The sequence below is a fragment of the Aythya fuligula genome, chromosome 2, assembly GCF_009819795.1.
Source record: "Aythya fuligula isolate bAytFul2 chromosome 2, bAytFul2.pri, whole genome shotgun sequence".
NCBI classification, from domain to species: domain Eukaryota; kingdom Metazoa; phylum Chordata; class Aves; order Anseriformes; family Anatidae; genus Aythya; species Aythya fuligula.
The window spans coordinates 117,963,179-117,990,878 of record NC_045560.1 but is presented as its reverse complement, the minus strand read 5'-3'; the positions used below and the strand labels follow the sequence as shown (position 1 = coordinate 117,990,878).

Here is a 27,700-nt window from a genome sequence, read left to right as displayed (position 1 = left end):
TATTTAAATTTGATACGGTTATTAAAGTTGGTGCTTTCAGAAATAAACCATAATATTTTGAAGTTGTTGCTTCATATTTGAGTGTAGTGTTCTGCAAAACCCAGACTGTAAGGTCTTCATGACAGAGACCTTGCTTTTTTTTTTTGTTTCCAAGGGTTTGCAGTCATATTTTTACTTAGTAAACCAATAAACAATCCCCATCCTCTCCTACATCCCTTCATTACTTTAAAAGCTGACACTGTGAAATAAATTTATGAATGTGAATGAATGCTCTTTTCATTTACCTGTTCTTTCCTTCCTTCCACAGTACCAGCAATAATTACGTTTTTCTTATCATATGCTTTGGACTAAACTTGTGCTGCACCTGCACTTCATTTATGGCTCTTACACACTTCCAGAGTTACCAGTGGCTCCTTTGGAAAGAGGAGAGTGGCATGCACACACTGTTTGCTGGCTCTGTTCCTCCTTACCATTTCCCAACCCTGTCTTCCTTTCGCATCGTGAACTGTTTTATTCACATTTCTCACTCATCTCTAACACCAGCCTCTGCTGCCCACCTCGTGGATATGCTTTGGAAGGCTGTAGTTTGCTGCTATGCAAGTATGTGAAGAAGTCTTCAAGATAACCGCATCAACTGAAATAGCTAACGTAGCAAGCCAAGCTAATTAAAACACAGAGAATTAGAATATAGCTACATGAGTAAAAAATACTCAGGAAAAAACACAGAGCTGCCCACTAATACAGCTAAAAGAGCACCAGAGTCTTGCTACTTAATTGCGCAGGCTACTGGCAAGCAGGCTTTAGCTACAACAGATGACTCCCCTTTAGCATCCAAGTCCTACGCAGACTATTCTAAATCAGACTTTATTCATTATGATGAGTTACTAAGAATTACCTCAGAATTTACAGTTAGTGTTAAACAATATTTGTTTAAAACAGATTTGAGGGAAATCTTGTTAAAAATTCTGAATGGTATTGGAATTTTGAGCATACGAGCTTGCCATTCTAAACCATTTGATTAAATTTAACCATAGGAAATTCTTCCAAGACCTAATGAAGCAGCAATTACATCTAAAGAGGGAGCCAAGCCAAGAATTCTACCATTCCAATAGCTCTCTTTTGAACATCATGCTACAATATCTAATCTGCTCGGTTTTGAGTTTATACATATTATAAATCTCTGAGCTTTTGGATTTGTATAAAATAAACCATACAGTTCAAGGTTTCACTTATTCTTTTTTTTTTTTTTTTTTTTGATATGAGTAATTTAGTATTTCCCTGTTGTTTAAAAAATTGAGATAGTTTTAGGATTTCAAATATTCATAGAAAAAGCCCTGTGTTTGAAATACAATCCAGGAGAAATTAAAAATTATGCTAGTATTTTCTGGGTCTAGTTGAAAAGCAGATGCTGCCTCCATGCTCATTCCCCATCTTTCACAGTACTTTAACATGAATTTTGACAAATAGATAAAAACAATGGAAAAAAAAAAAAAAAAGTGAAAGAAGGACAAAATAAATCTTTAATTTCTTAATACAAATGTTGGACCTAATCCTTTTTTCATTTGCTTTGTCATAAGCATTTACTTTGTAGCTCACTGAAGACAGCATAGCTGTGTTGGTGTAGGTGGGATAAGAATCAATCCCATCACTTTCCTTTTTGATTAAAAGGAGGAACCGTTAAAACTGGATAATGGTTTCATTTGTAATACCCTCAGCAAACGCAGATTGTTTGGTCTTTTCAACAATGTTATTATGCTGCACAAAGATGACCCTTTTTGTGATTTAAGATGTAGCTAGAGGAATCCAAGTACAGCCAAATCGATGGAGGCAATCTTGCTCTATTTCCAGATTTCCAGCATTTCTTCATTATATGTAATAGAACATTTTAGCATAATAATTCAGAGGTCCAGAGATACAGAAGGCAGAGAAATAATGTTGAAAAGTAATTCTTCACATTTGGCTTTCACTACATCAAGTGCAAACGGTGAACTTAAACATGAAAATACAATTTGCTCCTTCTAAAGTCTACATCCTTATCTCTGGCAAAGAACACACATTCATTTCCAGTGCCTCGAGGTAAAGACTAAGGCATCTATCACAAGCACAGTGAATATCTGAAGGATTTGGAAGCAATCTTTTCATAATGTTTCTTTGGAAGGGAAGCAGGGTTATGAGTTACTCAAAATTCATAGAGATTATTAAGTTTACATCCACACAGCAGATATGGTACCATATTATTTCCCATCAACAGTGTTCTCACCTGCTGAGAATCTCTCTCTGGTTCAAGACAGCCATTCATTATGAGGCATTAGCACTCTACTGCACAAACCAAAGTCATGCCCCGTCAATGAACTGGGCAAGACCATAATACCCGCACTCTGCTCACAAGGGCTATGTTTACTTACTGTTCAAGACCTTCATTTTAGTGATTTAATAGGCAGGTAATTTCTTACTTCAGCAGATTTTTCTGTATTTTAGGTCAGGTATTTCTGGAGAAATGTTTGGGCATTTAAAAGATTTACAGGGCTTCCCAAAGCTCTCCCATACCACTGGAGTATGCAATGGCAGCAGGGACTCCTTCTGACAAGAAAAGCTGATCAGCTGCAAGCTTTCCTATTGATGAATCCAACTCTTCACCCGGTCTAAACTAAGCCTGTGGGTTTTGTGTTTTTCTTCTTAGCCTTCTTTGAGGCCTGCAGAAAGTTATGAAATAGATTTTTCTAGTCCTCCCAGGAGCAAGGCCAGGTTCACATCTTGACCTCAGAAACAAAGCAGCCCACGAAAGCCAGCCTTCTCAGACTAACACAAAGCAAACTACAATATGCAACATAAGGCAATATTAAGAGTGAGAAATGACAAGCTATGTATCAGTATTGGGGAGGAGAAATAATAAAACCTCGCCATATTAAAAATCCCAGCAACAACAGTACTGAACAACATAATTTTGGCTTTGCTGCAGTCTTCATTAGCAAGGGTGGAAGCATGATATTCATCTGAAAATAGTGCTTATTTGGAAGGAAGATTTCGATTGCAAGTCAACAAAAAAGAAATTCTTTATTGTAGAACATTATTTATTTTAAGACCTTATGGTCATCCTATTCTGTAATCGTTCTAGCATGTCTATGGGTACGGCAATGTGCAGCCACACACAGACTCTCACAACAAGCCATACTACAGAAATACAAAAGAGCCCTTACAGGACTGAATCTCCTCTCAACAACATTCATGCAAATCAGCTAAGTCAACTCAGGGACATTGATGTGAAACTCTAGAGAGGAAAGAATCGGCCTCTGATGCTTTGAACAAGCTGTCCAGGTATATTTTATGTGCAGACTGTTTAACTGTGGGTTCTGTAACATAAAGGAAAACAGGCGTAAAAATGATAAACCCTACTTTTCATGGTGAAACAGCATTAAGGATACAAAATATAGTCCTACCCTGAATACATGAATATTGAACTCAGGTGGAAGTAGCTCGCAAAAGCATCAACAGTTTGACACAAGTAAATAGCCAGGTCCTTATCAAAGACCACAGGATCTGAATGGCTAATTCCCATTAACATGAGTGGCAGTGGTGTTTGTGCAAATCCCATGTATGCTGATGGAAGTACAGACCCTGAAATCTCCATGACCTTGATGTGCAATATTTATGTCTACACCTTTAGCCTCTTGCACATAATGAGATGCAATCTTTTAGCTTTATGCACTTCACCAGGCATTCAATTAGAAAAAGCAAATTTTTTGGGGGGGAGGAAGAATTCTAAGCTATTTAGACAGAAGGTAGTGAATCAAAAATTGCAAAACTTCAGCTTTCAAAAATAGCCTAAGTGACCTCTTACAATACTCTGACCACTCCATCACAAGCAGGAGGCAACCCCTGTGAAGAGCGAATTCTGGCAAAGTTCTCTCTTCACAGATGATGCACAGCTTAAGCTATAATGAGTTTTTGGGTTACAAATGCTGAACGCATTAATATTCCTTGATGATAATTATCACAGTATAAGCACCTTTCCCAATGTGAGTAGCATAAAGCAACTGAAGCAGCATTTTTACTACATTTGAAACAAGCTGGAAAATGGGATTTTCTACTCTCATAACCTGAGGTCAACATACATCAAGCTATGCATATTAAATACGTCTACCCTATACAACTATATAGACCTTTCCATATATTCAGACACATGCATTCAATTAACACCCTAATTTTCTGAATACTTATACAAATATGCTATACATATGAACATGATTTCTCATGCAAAACAAATCCAATATTAAACCCAAATAATTAATAAACAGGCTACACTGGTATTTCTTCAGAAATGACTTATTTTTCTACAATACTTAGAAAATGCAGGTGATACCTGCTGATACAAATTGAAAATAAAAAAAAATAAATAAAAAATATACATTTACCCAGACTGAAAATGAAATTTGTAGAAGAATGCTGCCTTCCACCTTCACAGGTTGAAGTACCAACAACACTCAGTGTGACTTATACCTACATATAGCATTTTTATTTTATTTTTTTTAAGAGCAGCTGAAAAAAAAAACAGTTCTTCAGTGAGCCCAAATTCTTGCAGACAGCTCGCACAGCAAGTAATGAGTAGGGGCACCAGAGACATCCCCAAGAAACAGCAGAGCAGGAGCCTTAAGCCAGGCAGCCGAGCACCTGCAAAGCTGTTCCTTACCTGTCACCGCAGCCAGAAGACTGCAGAACCTTTGTGCTGCCTCTGCATGGGGCAATAATGTACTCATTCAGGCAGCAGCAGCAAATGGATTGATTTCACAGTCAGACAGGTTCACCCAACCTTTGGAGTCTACTCTTAAATCTGAATGGGGGAAAGAGGGGTGCACATCACGCATAGCACCTAAAATCTGCAAGCCACCCCCCAAAACCAAGAGAATACCCATCTCCCCACACACCAAACCCAAATTCCTTCCAAAGATAACACGAGGTACACTTATTTAAACAGTATAAACAGGCTCGGTTGTATTTTAAGTGCAGGACATTTAATTATTATACAAGTACTTACTGAGGATTAATTAGCATACAACAAGGATCTGAAACATGCAGGCATTTGTCAAAGAAGACAGGGTTTCTAATGATTTATTATTGTTTGATTAACAACATCATGCAGCAACTATGTTATTAAATCTCTGTTTTGCATACCACAGAACCTAAAAGCATTACCTAGTGATGTACTGTCAGTCTCAGAAGAGGGTAACAACTTGATCTCTGCTTTTCTATCACCCCCACCTCAGAAAATGTTCATTGTTACAAATGATGCACTGGTAAGGAGCCTTTAAAAATATCACACTGTGAGTTGCAGGGTTTTTACCAAACACTATAATACCGTTTTAATATTCTGTGCAAATAAACTCACTGCCTTCTTCTAGCAGTGACAAAATGGGAGTCAGTTTGAACCCTTAATCCAAAAAATGGGAATCAATTCTGGTGTTCTGTGGGTGTGAAATCTGCTGAATGTATTTATGCCCTATTGTCCTGCACTTCATTTAGGAAATACGCCATGTTACAACCATTTCAAGAACTAAAGCACAATTTTGACTTATGATATGCTGCAAAATGCCTCAAAATCCCATTTGAATATATGGCAAGGTTCTGAGGGAACCTTTCCTAAATATTTAACAGCACTATTGGCTTATTAAATGCTGTAATGTGAAAGCCATGAATGGGTGATATAAAGTGCATGACTTTTTTTTTCACTTAACATTGGTGCTCACTTTGAACACTGTACAAACCCATTCATCAGAAGAACTGATGCATCCTAAAAAGTATTTTTTCTTAACAGGTAAACGTAGCACTGGCATCTTGCTATTATAAAAATGACTGAAACCCTCCTTGGTTAATTCTGTAAGATCTGTTCCCCTTCAGTTAGAAACCCCTTTTCATCCTCCCTACTAAAAAATCTGAAAAGACCATGTCTGAAAATTAAAAGTGATGTAGTGAAATCAGGCGGGCACAAGATATATCGCTTATATGAAAGTCAAACCTAGGGGAAAAAAAGAGTCAGATACAGAACACGCAGCTTCAGTTCATCATACATAGAAACTGCATGGCTGACCATCTTACAGGTAGCAAATTGAATACATTTTTGTGCATGTCAAAATGCACTTGACAACTAGATAATATAGTGACGGTCATATTCAAAATACAGATGTAGGACTGAACATATTCTATAAAAATAAACACTTCCATTAAAATGAAATCGAAGTAACTTTGTTCTCGGCAACAGATGTATTTCAGTATGAATCACTGAAAACAAATTTAAATCCACAATGAAATATATTAATGTAAGCTAACAAAAAAATCTCTTGGCATGGAATTGCCTGCAGAGTGTGCATTTATTCTGTAAACACTGTAACAATGATTATCTGTCCTTCCAGCTCTCAGTGGAGTCTCCTGCTTTTGAAAATGTCTTGTGGTGACTTACTAAATTCAGGCTATTTCAATTAGTATTACTGCACATTAAAAATTAATTGTATTAAAGAGTGGATTAAGGTTTAAATTTCAATTCTACAGTGTGCGCTAGAAATGACAGCTAAAAATCAATGTTCTCTGGCCCATACTCGGAAGTTTGTACGACTGAATAGTGTGGAACTGGCGTCAGTTTTAAAAGAATTGATAGTTCAATTCAAGGTGCGTCAGTTCTAATTCCTGACTTAAATCGCAATGTTACACAGCTGTAGTATTAAGCTAAGGAAGAAAATGAAAAAAAGCTGCCTTCCAATGAAAACAATGTGTCATCTTCATAAAGATGGAAAAAAATCCAAGTTACAGTTCAAAATTCATGTTTGATATTACTGAGGGAAAGATGTTTTAATGGGATGATGACTTCATTATGGAAGATATATATATTTTTCTTATTTAGAACATGCTGCTAAAATATCACCCAGAATTGTAATTCAGGCCCCAGGTCTTACAAACACTGAAGAACATATGTAGACTGATTTCTGTATGAAAGGAAGCTTGTGGAAGCTATTTGTAATAAAATCATACACATACTTTTAGATTTTCAGAATCAGACCTCTTCATTACAATCCATAATGTACATGCAAGACTGTTTAAAACTTTTAGTGTTTGCAGCAAGGGGTGTGTGAGAGACAGAGGTGCCAGTACATTATTGAATCTGAAGACCCTGGGACATTTCTGCTTTGGGACACGTCTCTTTGTGCAAACACTCCTGGTAAGGGCAGCACCAAAGGGCCATGAAAGCCACAAGCTGACCTACTCATGAGCCCAGCTGCTATGTATGCCACACAACAGAGCCGTAGTCTGTTCTGTAGTAGATTACATAGTAGTAGACTACTACTAGTAGTAGTCTGTAGTCATCCCGTTAGCAAAGCACCAGCTGGGATGCTGAATTCCCATGCTGCAGTGGGAGGGGGGACAGGATCACTGCTATCAAATGTCTCAAAAAGTGGAAGTGCTCAGGCTTCACGCTACAGTGAGAAGGGTACAGGGGAATGGGCAACAAACGGTTCTTTCTACCTCTAGTAATCATGTTAGCTATGGTCTCCTGAGCTACTCTTTTGCCGCAGAACACAGGTCAATTTCTTAGCCTCCACATATATGAAATCTTCCCTTTTGTTGTCTGAGAAAACAGTTGGAAGTTGCCTTCATGACTGAACACTGCCTCTTGTACAACTAAGGCTGAAAGCTGCACTATTACCTTGTCTGAAACCTGTATTCAGACACTATAAGTTGGAAAGATTTTTGAAAGGAAAATGCCTTTATTAAAATATTTGTATCTTCACAACAATATTTTTTATTACTTGGGTGAAACTGAATTTTGCAGAAGGGTTCCTTGAGAATGGATGATAAACTAACACCACTGCTAAAATTCTTCCTTTTATGTGAACACAGTGCCAAAAGGAAAGGAAACAGCTGAAGCAAAATCATTTTTTTGCACTCTTTTGTATTGTAAGACGTATAGGGAATAGCAAGGAGGGAAAAAGCATGCTGCACTTGTTATAAACCTAGTATTGTTTCTGTCTGAAAATGGCTAGCAAGAAATCCCTGTCACTTTTCCCAACAACAAACTAATATTTTAAAGAGCAAATGATGAAGAACATGGCAAGTCAAGTCACCAGACCAAGCTGGCATCACTGAAGTATTGCAGAGCCACCCAGGACACCACAGCTTGGAACTGAACAGTCATTGGTGTGTACCTAAGAGACAAGTTGATGTCCACAATGTTTCTAAAGATCCCCTGTGCTGTGCCGATGTCCAACAGCAAGTTTGGCATCAAGAGAATAAAGAAGATGGGATGTAATAACAACAATAAAAAAATAATCTGGTGCAAATGGACCCCAAGGTGTAGTAGTCATCCCTGTGCAACAATCACCCTTCACTGCAATTTACTGATGTTGCTTCATTACAATCCAGCATACAAAGGGGGCAATATTAAGGCATACTATTTAAAGCTACAAGATCTGTGGTGCCAGATACAGCTGATACGGAATCAAGACTATAGAATAAAAAGAAGGTAATTTCAGCAGAGAACACTGAAAAATGAAAACTCTCCTGAAGGTGCACAAGTGCTGTCATTGTTACAAGACTTAGCTGAGTGCCACAATAAGCAATTGAAAACTAAAGAGTGCCAACATATTTTATAGGGTGAATCCACAAATTCTTTACAAAAGCACAGCAATATTTAGTTACAAATTAAAGTGATAACCAAGGAAGACAGAGAAACTGTTTTAGATAAGGGAGAAAAAAAGTATTTTCACACGATAGCAGAATATACAGAAGTAGATTTTTGCAGGGTATAGGACCTGCAGAATAGATAGAATTTGAAGCAATGTTCAGAATTGCAGTGACAAAGGACAAATTCTGAAGAGAAATAAGCCAATGTTATTGAGTCATGGAAACCATCACACTTTGTGTTATCTTTCTGTTTTTTAGCTGGTTCTGACTGGGGAAGAAATCAAAGACAACCCTTGTGCGGAGATGGAGAGGTCACGAATAGAAATCAGCTGGACTGCATCCATGAGAGGTGATGATACTGTAAAAGGGGAGGAACAGTGTTTTTAAACGGGCCCTGAAATGGATAGCAAACACAAATCAGATCTGGGGAGTCTAAGACAAGCAGCAGAATTCTCCAAGAGATGTGGTCACCAGAACAGCACGTTTGTTATCAGCCACATCTGCAAGAGCAGAAACTTGCAGGATGTAGCAGGGGCTGAGAGGGATGGAAGGGCAGAATATTAAGAGGAAAATGGCTTATCCTTTTTTCAAAATTATCTTTGGTAAAGCTGTTACTGCCTTCAGCTACCATGATCACTGCATGTGCTGTCAAGAATCCAGGACGGAACCTGACCCAAGCTAGGGGATACATTACTTGCTATTTACAACATTATAGTACTTTTCCTTCTTAATGTACATTAACTAATTTGTCTTGAAACATCTCCTCAGATAAGCATTGTCTCCATTCCACATTTCAATGGCTTGTTCTAGGCTACCGAAGAAGTCATTCGGAATGCTGGAACCACCACAAAATCACATCCACTCTGACTCCTGTTTTGACGTTATGAACCCAAAATTGCTTTTTTGGCATGTCAAGCAAAGACTTGGAGAATAGGAGGAATAATACTGTAACACTACCATAAAGGAAAAGGGAAAAGAGAGACTGTGTGATGTCACAAAAAAAGTTAACTGTATTTTGTGGGAGATAACGGAGTAGGAGAATTCAAAGAGCCTTCCAAATTCACCCTTTAAGGAGATGAATGAAGAGGATACACTGAAAAAAAAAAAAAAAAAAAAAAAAGCAGCTAGAGTGCTTCTCTTGTTAGAGAAGAGAACTTCTACTGAGGCTTTAGGCTGAAGGAGACAAAGAAAATCACCAGCTCACAAAAAGGGTGGCCTGGAGGACCCATCACTAGGGTAGAAAGAGATGCACATGCAGCACAAAAGCAGCATTTGATGTAAAATACGATAACCTAGGTGACATATCATAGAAATTAGAGTCCTATTTTCTGTCACCTAATTTATTCCCGTGCACCGCCATGAAGGATTTTTCCTGACGGTACAATTCCGGTCTGTACAGCAAGGTGTACTCCATCACTGGTGCAAATGCAGCTGCTGGTAAAAAGTACAGAATTTTTTCATTATTAAGAAGTAACCCTGAGATTAAGTTTGCTAGGCTAGCTTTTTGTTCAAATGTATTTATTTATTTTTTTTAATTTATTTCACTTTATTTTCACTTTGTTTTCATTTTACCCTCATTTTCTCAAGTTATATTTTAGTCAGTAAAGGTTAAAAATACCATCCCTATTAAGTCTGACTTTAAGAATAACAGCACACAAGGAGAAATGTGGGTTAAAAGTTCAGATTTGGCAGGGAAATGTCAGTCAGCTGAAGAGACTATTTAACTGTTCTGGTGAAAATTGGTTTTGATTTGATTGTGTTATGACAGTTTGCAAATCACACTTTGCACTAAGTGATATTTGGGTTAAGCTTTTTAACCAAACTTCTTAGCAAATGGAAGGCTGTACTACCTCTGAATGATTAATTTAACTAGGTAGTAAACATAAACATCTCCCAAGTTGTTCAAAGAATTACACAGGGCTCAGCAGGAGTCTCATTTGGGGGTTCTGCGAGAAGGTTTTTTTGCACAGTTATCTAATGTCTTGGCACTCGCATAGGTGTGCAATGAAAAGCAATGAAGCTAGAGGCACAGTGGGTTCATTGTGAAGGTTGCCTGAAAAAGGGTTGAGAGAAAGGGTGCCTAACCAAACAGCCAGATATTAAGAATATACCACTGAGGTCCTGAACTACAACCCTCTAATAAAGTAGCGTGTGAGAGAAAATTGAAACTGCATGGCCAGGCACTGGAAAAAGAAAACCAAAACAGGACATCACAGGCACATCCTTAACTCTGGCCACGATGCATGTGTTTCGTGATTGCTTTTGGTTATACAAATATACTATCCCTTTTATCATTCAGTCTAATCCAAACATGAGCCTCATACCTTTCAGTATAAACACAGTGAATGAGGCAGTGTTTTGAAATAAGCTTTGTCCAACACGTTATGAATAGCATATTCTGTAAAGTCTCTTGGATAAGTACCACATATATCGGATTATATTCATGTAATAAAAATAGCGTGTTATGTGGCTTTGCACCTTTGAGCAGGTCTCCATCACTCTGCCCACTGCTTCATTTCCTCTGGGGTTTCTCCTTTTGCCCTAAATTGCACAACATACTCCAACAGTGGCTTAGTTAAGAAAAATAAATCTGCAAAAAGGAATGTTTCTTCTTCCTTTCTCCTTATACATTGAATTTAGCTCTATACTTACGTTAGTTTAAGGCCACATGACAGAATTACTCAGTTCTGTCCCACTGACACATTGGTCTTATGGTTTTACTTGGACGTTTCACTATGAGGGTATATAATATTTTTTCACAGGCAAAAATCTTGAGACTGAACTTTAAGGTCATGACACTTTTGTGCATAGAAAATCTGAATTTTATAATGTTTACACTAGCATTTATTAGTTAGATTTTTTTTTCTTTCACAGATATTTATACCTAATTTGTTGGTTGCTAAAACAGCTGTCATACAAGCTGAGGGACATAATAGGCCATTCAGCTTGTACATGCATGCATACACACGTGTAAATAAGAAAAAGGTGCATTCAATCACAAAATAACTTGCATTTTAAGTAGGTACCACCATATCACTTTATTATTGATTTTTCTTTGGCTGAACCTAAAGAAAATAACTCTACATGTGATAAATAGTGTGGGACCATGTTCTCACCACACACAGTCTATGAGGCATGCAAAAATAAGGATTTTAACCTAAATATTATCCTAACCTCCTATAAAGACAGGATCAAAAGTATTACTTAATGAAAATGTGTTGGTAGCTCTACTGCTATGTCGAGGAGGCAGAAGGAGTTACTTTTCTCAGTAAGGATCATTGAGTGTGTCACTGGTTAATTCTTGTTCTATGCTCCTCATTAGCATTACTCTCAAGTTTCTGGTTATCATATCCGAAATATTAAGACATAATAAGTACGAAGGTGCAGATAATTGGATATTAACCAGAACATACTTGACTGGGCAGGAGGTAGGGCCTTGCTTAAACTAATCCTGAAATGTATTAATCACCAATTAATGAATGGGTTTCAAATTCATTTTCTATTATAGAACACCTCTGAGTATCTCAGCTTTTTCTAATAAAATGAGTTGGAATAACAGGATAGGAATAAGAAACACTCCAATTTGAGGCTGGCTTGAATTAATTCCCTATAGCTTGTTGTTAAGTTCATTGAAAACAATAATCCTGGTATGAGTGACTTTCTTTATAAGGTTGAGAAAATAACCATATATTATAGCACTTACAGTCTCTATTTGCAGGTACAAATGGTCATACAGAGGCTAAATTCAGAACAGAGCTAGTTCACTGGAGAACTGCTATAGCACTATCTATATTTCTTCAGAGCAAATATAGCTGTATAAGACAAGCAGCATAAGACCTGTATAAGCTCCACATGGATATTTCCAATTAATGATTTTTAGTGTGAAGACAGGTATACATGTACACCAACTTCAGCAAAAAAAAAGCCTTCACACACACACCCTTCCCACCCGGGCCCCAAATGTGGTCCACACCAGTCCATTAGGGTGACCCAGGCTGTTGGAGGGTGGAAGAAGAACAGTGGGAGGGCAAATATAGCAATTACAAAATCCCGTTAAGAAGCCTGTCAGTAAGGGGGATGGTGGCATTAATCTCAGAAGCCCTAGATTCAGATGACTTTGATGATTTTGCATTATGCATACACCCCTAACCAGCCTTACTAACTAGCCTGACATGGTTGCACTTTTCCCAACTAAGAGGCTAACCACCTGCACACATTTACTCTCTAATTTATTGCAAGTTTTTGTTAATGGGGCATATTTAAATACAAAGGAAAAGCAAAAAAAAAAAAAAAATTGGAAACAAAGCCTGAAGTTTCCTGTTGTTTTCTTTATATTATATTCTTAGATGTCCAGGATAATTTTAAATGGATACTTTAGGCTTTTTATAATTTGAAATGTGTGCCTGCTACCGTCGCAGACGAAAACAGAGATCCTTATTGTTACTAATGAAGAAAATTATATCAGACATGGTTGAAGTACTATTATTCCCCTTTCTCTCTTCTTGCTGTCCTCAGTGTTATTTACATTGATGTGAATTGCGAGTAAACCAATATTATCCATCTCTCTGTTTTTTCCTTAATTTGTTGACTTTAATTTTAGTAAGTCTTAAATAAGCGCTTACCGAAGATGAAGTAAGATATGCAAGCAAGTAGTCCTTTTATCAACAATTTTGCCACAGAAATACACAAACATTTCAATGGCTCTTCATTAGCAAACAAATCAACAAGTGATATTTTAATGCATGACTTTATTCCATCTCTGTGGGGACTGTAGTTGAGAGTGTGATGTACAGTACAGAGAAAGGAATCATCAGCCACAATGTCCCAGGGCTCTATCCATTGAGGACTTCTCAGCCTCTGCTTAAAGAGTGCATTTAATTGACTGATAGACAGTAGCTTCTTTGTTCACAGAAGACAGCGAAGTAATGGCAGCTTGAAAATCGTACCATCTACAGGATCTCCTGAGACTAGTAACAGGGGGATATGTGTCAGGAATAAATAAATAATCTAATTATTAAGCCACTTCCTGTCAAGTTAACTCCAATTTGTTGGCTTTTGAAGGCAACAAAACGAGGCATTTTTCCTCATTATGCTTCTCTTTTTATACCACTGGTAATCACAGGCGGATTAAAGGGTGCCTGATTGGTTTTTTTGTCAAGGAACTGAGAAGCAGCCAACAGTACAGAAAAACAGAGTTGGGGTTAGAAGAAATTTCATGCTTGTCTCCTTTCCAGCTCCCTAACAGCCCACACTGCTGCCCCATACAGTGCTGCCAGCTGTACAGCAAATGTGTACCCCTCCAACGGCGGCCTACCAGGCCACAGGCTCCATCCTGAGAGCTGTGAGATACCTTGCAATCTTGGCAGGTAGCTACTGCTGTCATAGGCATAATTCTAAAGGTGACCTACGAAACCCCGTCAGCTCACCAAATGCAACAATATGAGCAGCTGAAGTCCGACACCCACTCTCCATATTGGCTTCTTTTGTTTTGCTTCCTGCACTTACAAAGCAGGGAGAAACCGAGGGACGTACCCTGTCAAAGAATTGGAGGCTTCTCTGCTAAGAATAGGGACAATTCAGAATAGCGCTGGTTCGGCTACCCTCTGTGCAGGCGGCTGAGCACGGCCCCAAAGAATGCGCTAAGGTTCCTGATAAAGCCTGCAGTACAAATGGTCAGCGGCAAAGAACAAAAGGGAAAGCTGACACAACGCCATTAATTCTGCCCGTGGCGAGGAAGTATTAACATGCATAGTATATCACAGCACTGGCTAGGAGAAGAATCGTGCAGCCCGTGGACAGAAAGGAACAACTTTCGGACTGCCTGGCATTATCTCGCAGTGGTGTCCCTTTCTAATACAACAGGAATTTCTGGAGAAGAAAAAAAAAAAATACAGCTTTAGCACACTTTGCCTAATTTCTTCATGAAATAAACTCCAGGCTGGGCCGTGCACATTTTCAAATGCTTCTGTTAGCATTTTCATTATTACTATTGCTATCATAATTATTATTTAATATTAAAACATTTTAGAATTAGAATTTTTTGAGTGCCCTCCCCCCCCCCCCCAAAAAAAAAAAAAAAAAAAAAAAAGGACTCAAAGATGTTTGCACACTGTGTCCCGAATTAGCCATTTATGATTTTAAAAGCCAGGACAGTCTTTCGTAAAAACTATGTCAAAAAGGAGAACAGCCGTGCCTGATTCAAACCCTTGAAATGGAAGTGTCGGCTCAGGCCAGCACAGCTCGGCAGGTGAAATTGCATCCCCAGGGGTGCAGGGGGACAGAGAGGCTGTAGCCCGAATAGGTGACATAACTTTAAGCACAGCAAATGGTGCTGCTGTAGCATGTTTACAGCTGCCTTTGCCGTTTCTGAATACATCTTGAATTTTTTGTTAAATTGCGCAGATAATTAAAGCCTCTTCATATTTACAGTCTGCTTCATTGGTACCATGAATTCTGTTTTCAGTTACTGTCTGCAAATTCCCTCTCTGCACAATTTCATACTAAGCAATAACACTTCATTTTACATAAGTTTTATCTGATGTCCCCATACAGAGCTGCCAGCTGTACAGCAAATGTGCCGCTCTCAAACTGAGGCCTACTAGGCCACAGGCTCCATCCTGAGATCTGTGAGGCACCTTGCTGTCATTGGCAAGCGTTCCCTGCTATCACTGCTACCATCGCTCCACACTACACACAACTTAAAATCATCTGATTATTAGAATTTGTGGTCCACACTCCATTTTATCCTTTATTTAATCTATCCCCAGATCACACATTTGTTTAAATGTTTTGGCTGGTTTACAAATCATGCAGCCATCTGCACAGTAGGTGTGACACCATTTTTTAGACAAAAGTTACATTACAAAACAACAAAGATAAAGTCATTTGAAATGCTTTGGTGTTTGTTATTCTGCCTGGTTTGCTTGGACCAACTCTAAGAAATAAATAGAATTATCTGTGTAAATCGATGAACATCTATGAAAAACAACACCCAGCAGAACGCAGAGCTTGCTCCATTACCTACGTTAATATCATGACAGCTGAGGAGAGATGACCTGGCCCACTTCTCATCTCTCCTGTACAGATGGCTATTAAAGAGAAAGTATCCCTTTTGTATGGTCCATGCAGAAACCCTTTATGGGCTTTTCAAATAAGCCAGCATTGCCCACAAGAGAGTAGCTTTCTGTTAGTATGAAACAGCACAGATTTCATCTATTTTGTAACCCAGCTCCTCACAAAATAAACCTACAGTTTCTCAGATTTAGCACCAAATGCTGCTTTTTTTTTTTTTTTTTTTTTCCTTTCTGGGTATTTCAAATACATCTCTGCTTTTTGTAGACAAGGTGACAGTTTCTTCTGACTTTCTGACAACTTCTTGCCAGCTCTACCTGTGAATGGGAGACTCCCAAATATGTAGGTGATTTACTGATTCTAAGAGGGTAAGATCCATCTTTTCGCTAGTAATTGCAATTTCCATTTCTTATTACTGAAGAGTCAGTGAGAGAGGGTAGACAAAAGAAGTTGCCACCTCCTTTGTCCTCTGATGTGTAGATGTGCATCTTCGGATTTGTTTTCTCCAAACCTCTGTTAAGAAAGACTTCACGATGTCAGTTTTCTTGCATAGCAACTTAACTGACATTTTGAAGACATGTTCCTTAAGGTCAACTCAGTGCAACAAGTATTAATTGTCCCCATTTCTGCATATGGGAAAGGAAAATCCCATTTTTTAGTAAGCTACGGAACTAGACAAATAACAGAATGTATGAATGCTACATGCTTCATCCTAGTAGACTAAAATTTAACAGAGCTCCAAAAAGCTTATAAGGTATTTCCTTTGTCTTGACATCAGTGGTGTTGTCCACATACACATTGCACAAATGTGAGGCAAATAAAATGATTTATTTTTATGGGTTTATTATGCATGCAGTTAATACATGCATAATGCAAACATGCATATCCACATAACACACAAGCATATAAACATAAACATATTATATACTTATATCCCTGTCACTGAACAAATCAAAAATCATGAGTTGCACTAAAATGTGTCTTTACGTCTTCTAATGGTTACATACTACTTGTTACTGTAAAACATGGCTGTAAAATTTTTTGCAGAGAAATTAACATTATATCCCACTTTCTATATACCCTTGTTTCTAAACTGCTCCAGCATAGATTTGTTTACCTGGGGCTTAATGAAGTGTTTACTGGTGTAAACTAGAATTTTTCTTGTCAGGTGCAGGGTTCGTTCATCCTATTTTCCCATTTGCTTCCTAACTTTAGTGCTCAGCACCTTTTCTCTTTCTCTTCATTTCCTCCTCCTGCTCACACCTTCTATCACACTCAATGCTACACAACATCCTCCCCTCAAAAACAAGGTCTTACCACAACAGACTTCACAAAACATGTTTGATGCTTGACACTGAAAAAGTTGAAGCAAGAAAAGTCTGTTTACTCATCAAAAATGACCTTTATAGAAATTTTCAGAAGTAGGGTTGCGAAAAAGTACTGAATCCTGACCATCACATCCTTTCCCTTTACTCCCCTACTTTTCAGAGGGGCAGTGGCTCTTGCTCTGACACCAGAGCTTGCTTTTTCTGTCAACAAAAGTAGCAGCAATCTACAAAGATTGTGGCTGTTTCCCCTTTTTATCATTCTCTTTGTCAGCCTGATCAGTCCTCAATGGTAAATGTGCTGCTCTGTTGTGCACAGCCAGCGGCTCGCAATTTGCTCACTATGTTTCATGAGACAGTTGTTTGTGGCTGTTTGGAACACATTTACCTCTTTGGGGATTTATACGCTAGTTGCAATGCCAACCTCCATAGTGATAGAGATTTCTTTCTAACTAAAATAGATAATTAGAAGCTGGTAATTATTGGTCAAGAATTATCAGAGTGAAAAAAATTAAGCTCTTCATAAATAGTTCTTGGCAACGTCATCTCTTTACATTATCTCATGCCTAACAGCACTTTACTCAGAGCACTTACAAATTTACACTACTGCTGTTGAGCCTCATAATTTTATGTGGAGTCATTCTTTTTCTGAATTAAACGTGTCGGAACTCCCTCAGTTCTGATCCACTCTGTACATGCACATGTACAAAATCCTAGGGATTACAGCAACTGTTTAGTCTATTGACAATGAACTGCATCAGATACTGCAGATGTAAAGGAACCAGTGGAAGAAAAAATAATGTTTAGCTTGTCTACTTAAAATAACAGGCAAAATAATAGAATGAGCAGTGGAGTGCAGCAAACAGAACACAAACAATGGCAGACTCTCCTTCTACACTCTCAGGTCAAATGCCAACTGTAAACTATGTGAGCAAAACAAAGGAATGCCAGAAAGCCTCTCTCTTTTCCACAAACACACAGAAATAGAATTTTCTCAAGGAAAGCTGCTAAAAATCCTATGTATTCCACTCAGAGAGAAAAGCAGAAGACAGAAGGCTGCTGAAGAATTACCATGGTTGCCAGCACTTCCTCAAACCATATGAAATGCTTGGATTTACATTTCCTCTTCTCCCACTCAGAAGCTGAGACGTTGTTTTACCAACAGATTTCAATAAACAGACTGACAAGTATGTTTTCATTTGGCAATCATCCTCAGGATTATCCAAACAAAAGTACATGCTCATATCTAAACCCAAAATAATGCTTAAATAGAGAGCCTGTTAAAAAAAAAAAGAAAAAAGAAAAAAGAAAAAAAAAAAGTTTGCTTTGCTTTCAACTCATAAGCATCCCCTAGCCTCAACTTGAATCAGTGTGTAGTTTAAGCAAACATGGGCGTTGCTTGACAAAGCACGGAGACTTGAGAAGTGCAGACAGATCTAGCAGTTGGAACTCATGAACTTTCAGTTGCTTAATCTAAGTGCAGAACTCCACTTCATTGCCTCTTTGTCCTCATCTATCCAGTGGAAAAGGCTTATAGCCTCAACCCACCACAGAGATATGGGAAAACTGGAAAAAATACTGCAAAATGGTTTTAAAATTGGAAGTTTTAAAAGAAATAAACATGCAGTTGATGAGGAAAGCAATCCCTGTGACATCTTTTTAATATATAACTTGTATAATAACAATTGTTAATTGTATTGTTGTCAAAGATATTTGAGGTTACACTCCACTGGAACATCTGCAGATTTTGTTTTCCATTAGGTGGCATAATCCCTCTTGTTGAAGTGATTGAAATGTATAATAAAATCTGTAAAAACACTGTATGCCCTCCTAACAAAGAAGAGTAAGAGGCTTTTTAAATAGCCTCTAATCCCTCTTCCCCTGCTAAATGTCTAGTTGAGATTATATTTGATTAGATAAAAATACACACATACACACAACCTAAAAATACCTACCCTCGGTGGAGCTATTTTAGCCAACAAAGTAATTCTGGTTGCCTTATTTAAAAGTCTAAGTTTCACACTGGGGTTTTACAAACATATCTTTGCCTCAGTGACCTTCCATAATGCATCCTCTCTATGTGGATGTCAGCAACATGAACTCAGTTTACATTCTGGGATTGTGTTCAAGGGACGCAGTATCTAGATGGGACACCATCAACACTTCCAGGCTCCCAAACCACTAACAAGTTGGTCAGCAGTGTTACCCTCAACTAACTGAACATGTTAGTAGTGGTTCTCACCTGTTCTGAGTGGCATTTGGCCAATTGCTTTCTACTTTCCTGTTTGTCCCATGTTCCACCTATCCTTGTCATCTTCCCCCCTCTTCTCTTCTCTTCTCTTCTCTTCTCTCTCCCATTTAAATCTTTTGCCTTCTCTCAGGGAAGTTTTTTTGTTTGTTTGTTTGTTTGTTTGTTTGTTTTTTCCCCTTTTCTATGTATTTTCTTTCCTTAATAACTGATATTTATGACTGCTGTTTTTTTTCTCCAGTAACAGAAATTCCCTCCATCATTGTTCTTCCTACCTTCTCTTCCCTGATCTTTGCCATCTGTCCTGGTTTCAGTTAGGACAGAGTTAATTTTCCTCCTAGTAGCTGGTAGGGTGCTATGTTTTGGATTAGGATGAGAAGAGTGCTGATAACACACTGATGTTTTAATTGTTGCAGAGCAGTTCTTACACCAAGCCAAGGACTTTTCAGCTCCTTGCTCTGTCCTGCCAGCGGCCAGGCTGAGGGTGCAGCAAGAGCTGGGATGGGACAGAGCCTGGACAGCTGACCCCAACTGGCCAAAGGGGTATTCCATACCTTCAGGCTTCACTTTCCCGTTTCTCTCCCCCATCCCAAAGAGGGAAGGGGGAGGGTGAGCAAACCGCTGTGTGGTGTTTAGGTGCCGGCCAGGTTAAACCACAACACTATCCCTTTTCTCTTTCCCTGCATCATATGCAATCCTTCAGGTACAAAGACACTAATCTACATCTGTCAATAAGTGCAACACAGATAATGCTAACATTTTACTATGAGAGGAAATAATAGTTCCTGAGACTGTGTAATGATGTCTGAAAAGGCATTTATTGCCCCTACATTTGATCTAGGGATTATCACACTCTTTGACTTTTAGCACCTGCCTTCCCAGGTTATCCTCCCTCTCCCTTGCATTTAAAGTCTTTTTTTTCCTCTTTCTTCCTGGAGCTTTCTCACTTTCCCTTCCCGAGAGAAGTGAAGACACTACATCTTGTTCTGTCAGTCTCCTACTGGAAAAGCAGGGCAACAAGATGTATTTTCTCAGACACACATAAAAAAGTGAGAGACCAGTGTGTTTAGGACAGCAGGGTTTTTTGTTCGGGAAATGCACTGTGTCAACAAGTCCATATTGACTTAAGTGTTTTAACTAATTTTTCAATCTTCATATTGATATGCATGCTGGTATCTTGGATATATATATATGGGTTATGTATTATATATATACATAGGATGTATAACATATATAAAAACATATATATATATAACGCATATATATAACATATATAACATGTATACATGTTTTCTATATTATACATGGATACTATAAGCCTACCTAATGCACATACATAAGCTAAGGCCAAGTTCAAATAGCTTCATGTCAACTCTCGAACCTTTCTCTCTAGACATAATATGGTCTTGGAGAAAGGCCTGTGAACAATGATATAAATTAAAGGGGGGGTGTGGGGTAGTGAAATTAGAAAGGCAGCTAAGGAAAAATCCAATTAGTGATGAGAAGGCTAACAGAATTGGAGATCAGAAATTATTTTTCCCTGTGTTTTGATTCTGAGGTCACATTCAAAACTCTCAGGAACACTGATATTCCTTTCACTCCACCCCAACACAAAATCCCCTTGCGTTTGCTTAATCAAGGCTACATCATTAGGAGCTGCACTGTTAAGTCTGGCAGCGCAGATAAGAATCTTCCACTGAACACAGATTACCGCAAGCATGACCAGCAAATCTCCCTGCATGTTTTGCAAGCTCCTTCTTTATTTCACTGGCAAGGTTTTATATTAAGCACATTTAAATCTGTGTCACTATGGTTATGTCATGAAGCAATATCATGCATGATTAGATACAACACAGACAAAAACAATTAAATATATTTTTTTAAAGATTCTCTTCCTCATTCAACCTCCCCCAGCTTTTAGAAATAACACATAGGCAGTTAATCGCTCGGTTTAAGAAAATCTTTGTCATTTCCGATCTGCAGGCTGAAGCTAACTAACTGGATTTGTCCTGCTTTACTTACTCTCTCTTCCTTTCTCTGCTCCTACTTTGACCCTTTACTAAATCTCATCCAGAAAATATAAAGAAAAAAAAAAAAAGAAAAAGAAAAAGAAAAAGAAAATCTGAGTATTTCATGACAAAAGAAGGGCCCTAGTCTGAAAATGCAAGGCACACAGCAGGTAGGTGGCAAGCAGACACACCACTCTGACATTCCAGCAATCACCCCTTACCCACAGTGTCTGTGTTCCCTGTGATGTTTCAGTATCACTACACGTTACAGTAAAGGACATGTCATAAACTGGATTCAAAGAAAACAACAGATATGGTGAGTTCTGTTGTTGGTAACAACCTACATAATTCCATGTTACTGACCCAGATTGAATACTGTGCAATGGTTCAGATTATCTCTTTCCCAAAGACATGAAATATCAAAACTGAGGCTTAATCCAACAGGCAAATCGTTTTGCTCCGTTACAAAATTGCCACACACATGCTTATTCATTTTTCTGAAAAGCAAATAAAATGTTCATGCTTTAAATACATTAAAACTTATTAATAATGTACCAAGAAAAAATTGGCTATTAAGCTGTGGCACGTAACTTTCTTTTATAGTGCAGCCAAGTTACAAGCACTCATGGAAGAAATCTTTAGGTTACCTTGTAAAAAGAGATAAATAGCATCAAGCTAAGTATTTTTAAGATATAACATGAAAAAACAAAACAAAACACAATAACACAACAACAACAAAAACAAACCAACACAACAATATATTCCCTTCTGTTTGATATGTAGTTACTGGTTTCTATACCATATAGCTTGGTCTCTTTTTTGCATGCTTTTTGTTATTACAGCAAGAAAAACAGCATAAAGGAAGTAGGAGTACAAAATCAGTTGTTTCCATCTGTGTCCTGAAATATGAAATTTGGAAAAGAGGCTAAAAACAAAACGAGATAACCCTGGCAATGTTATCTTATTAGCGGGCAAATGATGTGCTTGATAAATTTAATTGGCTGATAGAACTCTTAGTGCTATTACTGAGTGGTTACCAAATTGAAAACATTATGGGTAATCCTAGGGGAATAAGCAAATAATAGGAAAACATGAATATCAAAGAAAAAGCAGCTTTTGTTTTATTCCAATTTACAACTGTAACAGCTTTGTAAACATCAAGCCAGGCTTGGATCAGGAATCCTAAAGGATTTTTTAAAAAACTGTTTGTACCTTAAAGAGCAGATTCCATTACTGAATACTACAATTCCTTATTTTTTTCAGATAATTGACAGTATTTAATTGTATGCAGATACACTCAGGATTTTTTCCAGACTGCTCAAACACAACAAACAATACTATTTTATGGCCATTTGAATTATTTATGTTTCCTAATGACAAAAACTCACCAGTTTTGATTTTGGTACCAAGGTGCTTGAGAAGTACACAGTAGTGTCATTACCATAATAACTTCTGAAATTAAAACCTGTCTAAAACTCTATGGAAAGCTAACATCCAGTTCATTAACCATTCCTGTTAGTTTGTTTTCAATAATGCAAAAATGATTAGAAGTTTAATTTGCTAATCACCTGTGTTTTGACTGGCAGTGGATATATAATTCTCTGCAGAAGTCTAAACTAGCCCTTGCAGAAAATAAAATATGCTAATGCTTTATCAAGTCTAATAATATGAATAAAAAAATCAATCATGCCTAGGTTAATCATTGATGGATGCACAATTAATTTCTCCTTAACTCTGTTTAATTTTAGAGGCAATGATGATCATGAGTAAGAGAAACGGCTATCTGTCTTTGAGAAGTTTTAGTGCTTCACTTACCAATCATGTGGTTTGCAACATGAACTTGGATATCCCATTCATTGTAGAAAACCATCTGACATTTGATGCACTGGTAGGTCTTCTTCTAAAGAAACAAGGGTAGATAAAATTTACTGAAACATGCAGTTGGAACCATTTCATTACAACTCAAAATGCTGAGTTCAAAGTGGTCATTTAAAGATCTCCAGCAGTGTTTTCATTAAGGTTAAATTATTAATATTAAATAATAACACTCTGCAGTTCTGTAGCACCTTTTATCTGAGCTTCCTGAAACTCTGTAGATATTTTATTATTATTATTTTTTTTATTATTTTTTTTTTCAGTTTTTCAAATCCATGGAAAGATCAGTACTGCTAAAACACCATTGTCATACTCATGGAAGGCAAAATGTGATGAGGTTATGTCCGATGTGATCCAAATAACACTGAAATAAATATGGATCCTTCATTTTATACCAGTGGATTAAGTCCACTACAGAACTAGGGTGAAGCCATGAACAGAACAGAGAGATCAGAAATCTCCTTCTCCCTCAGTCTCAGTCGGGCTGCAGAATCAACGCTGCACATACATTTTAAATGGTCTATCCATTGCTATCATTCTAGGAGGGAAAAATCCTCGTTAGTGTGGACAAATGCTTACTGTTTTCAGGCAGCAGTTTCAATACCTATTGGTACTAAAACTAGGAAGGCTAGCTGGAAATCAGCCAGAGAGCAACCCTTCTGGCCACATTAGATGGAGCCTGACTTACTTAAAAATCACACTGTATATAGACAAAATTTCATTATGAACAAGGAAATGTGTTACTCTGCTCTCTTTGGTGCACAGGAAAAGTCTTTTATTTGTGCCTTGGTGTCTTTCGAAATAGATCTGCTATTTCAGTTTTCTACAAGGTGTATCACTTGTCCAAGATGTTACAGATTAAGACAGTAACATCCTGGAAACATGATTTTATTTTCTCTTATTGTTTTCTTGACCTAAATTGGCCAGAGATTTCATATCAGAAAGCAATTCTTCAAAAGTGAAAACTAAGAATATATCCGAAAGTAAGATTTTGCTTTTTCATCCTAAAACTTCAAATCTGCAATTTTCTAGGCATCTAATGAGACAAGCAAGATTTATAAATTTATTCAACTGCATAATTGTAGCATCGAGGGCCAAAGTCCTAAGGTAACAGTCCTGGAGAGCTCAACTCTTGTTTTGAAGAATCAGTGAAAGCAAGCTAAGCCCTGAAGTGCCACATCAAGCTAGTAATTCAGGAGACATGCATCTTTCTGTACAGTCACAGATACCTTGCCTACACCATCAAAAAGAAACAAGAAAGGAAAAACGTATTTTTTAAAGAACATAAAGTTACCAAAAGCTGGCACAGATGTAGTAAATCGCAGATTTCATATATTTTAGTTGGGGAAGAAGTAAGGTCCACTGAACAATGTGCATAAAAAATAAAGCTTGCTTTGTATATTTTTAACTTTTGAAGAATGTTATATAGTTGGTATTATTATACTTTTTTTCAAAAAAAGGTGTTGTGTATTTTTTTTTTCTGACTCTAAGAATTATTAAAGACTTGCTGGATTTGTTATCAGTGTCTAAAATTAGATGCCCTGTCCCATACAGATAAAGTGCCCATCCATTATGCATTTTTCTACTACAAGCCCTTAGGAAGAAATATAAAGCCTTTTTCAACATATGTCATTTTTTCTTACCAAGTTAACTGTAAAATTAGTGACTAATCAAAGTCAGCTCTGAAATTAAGTGTTCCTGTGGGCTCTACTTTACAAATCTCCTATTGCTTCTCATACACAGAGGCTATTTTAATTTTCTTCATGACAATAACAAAATGTGTTGTGTTGCTTCTTGGTGGAAACAATCATAAGCCTTTTTTGCTGTTTTTCATTTAAAGAGACTTCAGTTTTCTGAAATGTAACCAAGTTAAATCCTTATGTAGACAAATAAAATCAATGGGCACCCAGAAAACAAATCTGCTTTGACTTAGCTTTGCAGTTACAATTCATAAAGCCTGCTGTTTTAGAAAATACAATACTTTTCCCCTTCTTCTGGTGTTACCATACTGGTAACATTGATAGACTTTCAGATGCAGTCTAAGGTCTTCCTGTTACATGCTGGTAAATTTAACCTTACAGCACTACATCTAGATCTATCAAAGACCTCTAAATAATGACAGTCACGATCAAAGATTTATTATGCTAAGCTCTTTACAAGATGCTTTTTGATGCTGACATATAGAACAACAATATTGCATAAATAACAATCACTCTCCCTTTTTTTAAAACATTGTTTCCCTTTAGAACTAGTTAGAAAATATTTCTTACTCCCCGATGACTGGCACTATATATTGTTTATTAGCATACCCCTAGCATTATTTCTGATATGTGACTTTGTTCAAAAACAAAGAAACATAAACTTAATGGCTGGTCTTTTCTCTTGTTAGCACAGTAATGCAGAGTTCATGTCAAGATTTGTCCGCAAAATTATGACTGATGCATGTAATGACAGAATATACAAAGGTTGGGGTTTTCTTTGAAGTCTCATGCCCAAAAAATAAACTCATTTAACAACAACAACAAATAATAATTTACTAGCACTTGCTAGCCTCTTCAAATGATCTGATGCATTTGCAGAATCACACGCTGAGGTTTTCTTTTTATCATGAAGGAAAGAATGTTTCTGTGACTGCTGCTTGATCAAGACCTAGTTCTTTTTTGTGATCCAAACATATGCTAAAATGTTGACATCAACTTTTATTAGCTCGACACAGTCATCTCAAAGTGTCTAAACTTGCGCATGGTTAAGTTTTGATTTTAAAAGCAAACTCAGTAAATTCCATTTACTCTTAGATTTTCAAAGTGATCAAACCCAGTCATTTTCACACCATGTTGAACAAAAAACACATACTTATTTCCATATGTTTCACATTCTAAAGGGGTTCTTTTTCACTGCAAGTTACATCTTAGTCTCACAAGCTTTGTCAGGCCGACAGGACACGCGAGCACTCACAGGAGCTCCTGGGTCCTGATGTGCTTTGTGGCTGCTAACAGCTCCCTACCAGAATGAGCCAGGGGTAGACCTGTCCCCTCCTCTCTCCATGGCCCCACCAAGGGGAAACCTGGGGGAGGAAGACAGAAATGAGCCCAGGGGCAGCTCCACCTCCCTTGCCAGGCAAGAAGCCTTGCTGTGTCTGCATAGCACAGCACAAAAGAAAAAATGGGTTGTGACTGAAGGAGCCACCTGAGTCTCTCGAGTGTCTCAAGCCCTTTGCAGCACAGGATGGCTCCCCACAGAAAGAAACACAGGGCTGTGACAGCCGTCCTTGCCTGGCCTTGCTTCAGCTGCTCGCAGTGATGGAGCCCCAGCTGAGCTCCCTGCCCCTGTGCCCAAGTCACCAAGGGAGGACTCAGCGGGACGGAGCACGCACCCAGGCCTTGCTGCTCCAGCCCACAGCCCAGGGCATATCAGCTCCACATGAAGATGAAGGGTGGACAGCTCGGAGCACTTACAGCCTAACCTGCCGCTGCTGCATTTGCCAGAGGACACCCGTCAGCCTCCTGCCAGAGACAGAAATACACCAGCACTCTCATTCTCCCCTCTGAACACAAGAACAAATCAACATACATTTCTTGTTATAGAGCAACGTGATACCAGCAACAGGGGTTTGCAGCAGAACCTGACCACATTTCCACATGGACTCAGGCAGGACCAGTACAGCATCTGGAGAAGCCATGAGGTGCTAAACTGTGCCTTGTTGCAAAATTTCCCAAGATTTGTTCCAGAGAAAAATGACACATTCATTATCAGACGGGATTTAGAAAGCATTTGACCATTTTCCTTTAATTTCTTGTATCACTATAACTTCGCCTTTTCATAAAATAAGCACACCTCTTCAATAAGCAACCCCACAATCCTTCATAAAATCCCTCCTGTCAGGAGCCCAAGTGCCAATTTGTCTCTTGTATGCTGAGTGCAAATCCGAGGCCCAAGTCATTCCTTGGACCATTCAAAATTGTCCTAGAAGCAAAACTGCTTGGACTAGAGGACTGACATGAGCATTGGGCAACCACATTGACTCTTGCATTCTTGTTCTTTTTCATTCCAGTTTTCAGACCCAATTTGAAGCCTTGAGGCATGCAGAGTTTCTCTGTGACTACAGTTAATGAGCTTTGGATCGGGCCTTCAATCCATGCAGCGCATATGCACGTGTCTCTCTAACCTTTTGAATAATGAATGTCACCTAGACCTTTAATTATTGTCCTGATCCTCACTTGTCACTTTGCAGCTTTCAGAATTTCCTTACGATAAAGGTGTCCATAGTGTCCATGTCATGTCAAACAAGGCTTTGCTGCTTTTATGAGCTGCCCAAGAATATGGTCGTTCAATTGGTACTTCAGTTCCATCCGGAATTTAATTTGCTCTTAAAAACACAGCAAAACAACTATTAAACACTCTACTAAAAGATTTACGGTTCTACTCAGAAGTATTCAGAAGATCCTTTCGTGTAGCCTTCTGTGCCTTGTGACTGTCTGAGCTATCCATACCTTCTTATTTTGTAT

At 38.0% G+C, this 27,700-nt stretch overlaps 1 protein-coding gene across 14 annotated transcripts in view; it reads right to left on the bottom strand.

Moving 5' to 3' along the window:
• The window catches only part of ZNF521 (zinc finger protein 521), a 232,772-nt gene that overhangs the window by 95,850 nt on the left and 109,222 nt on the right, over window positions 1-27,700 (bottom strand). For all 14 annotated transcript variants that reach the window (XM_032183429.1, XM_032183431.1, XM_032183430.1 and 11 more), the window contains one exon: window positions 23,136-23,220. In XM_032183429.1, coding sequence (XP_032039320.1) covers window positions 23,136-23,220 — 85 coding nt within the window. The remainder of the gene's footprint in view (window positions 1-23,135; window positions 23,221-27,700) is intronic.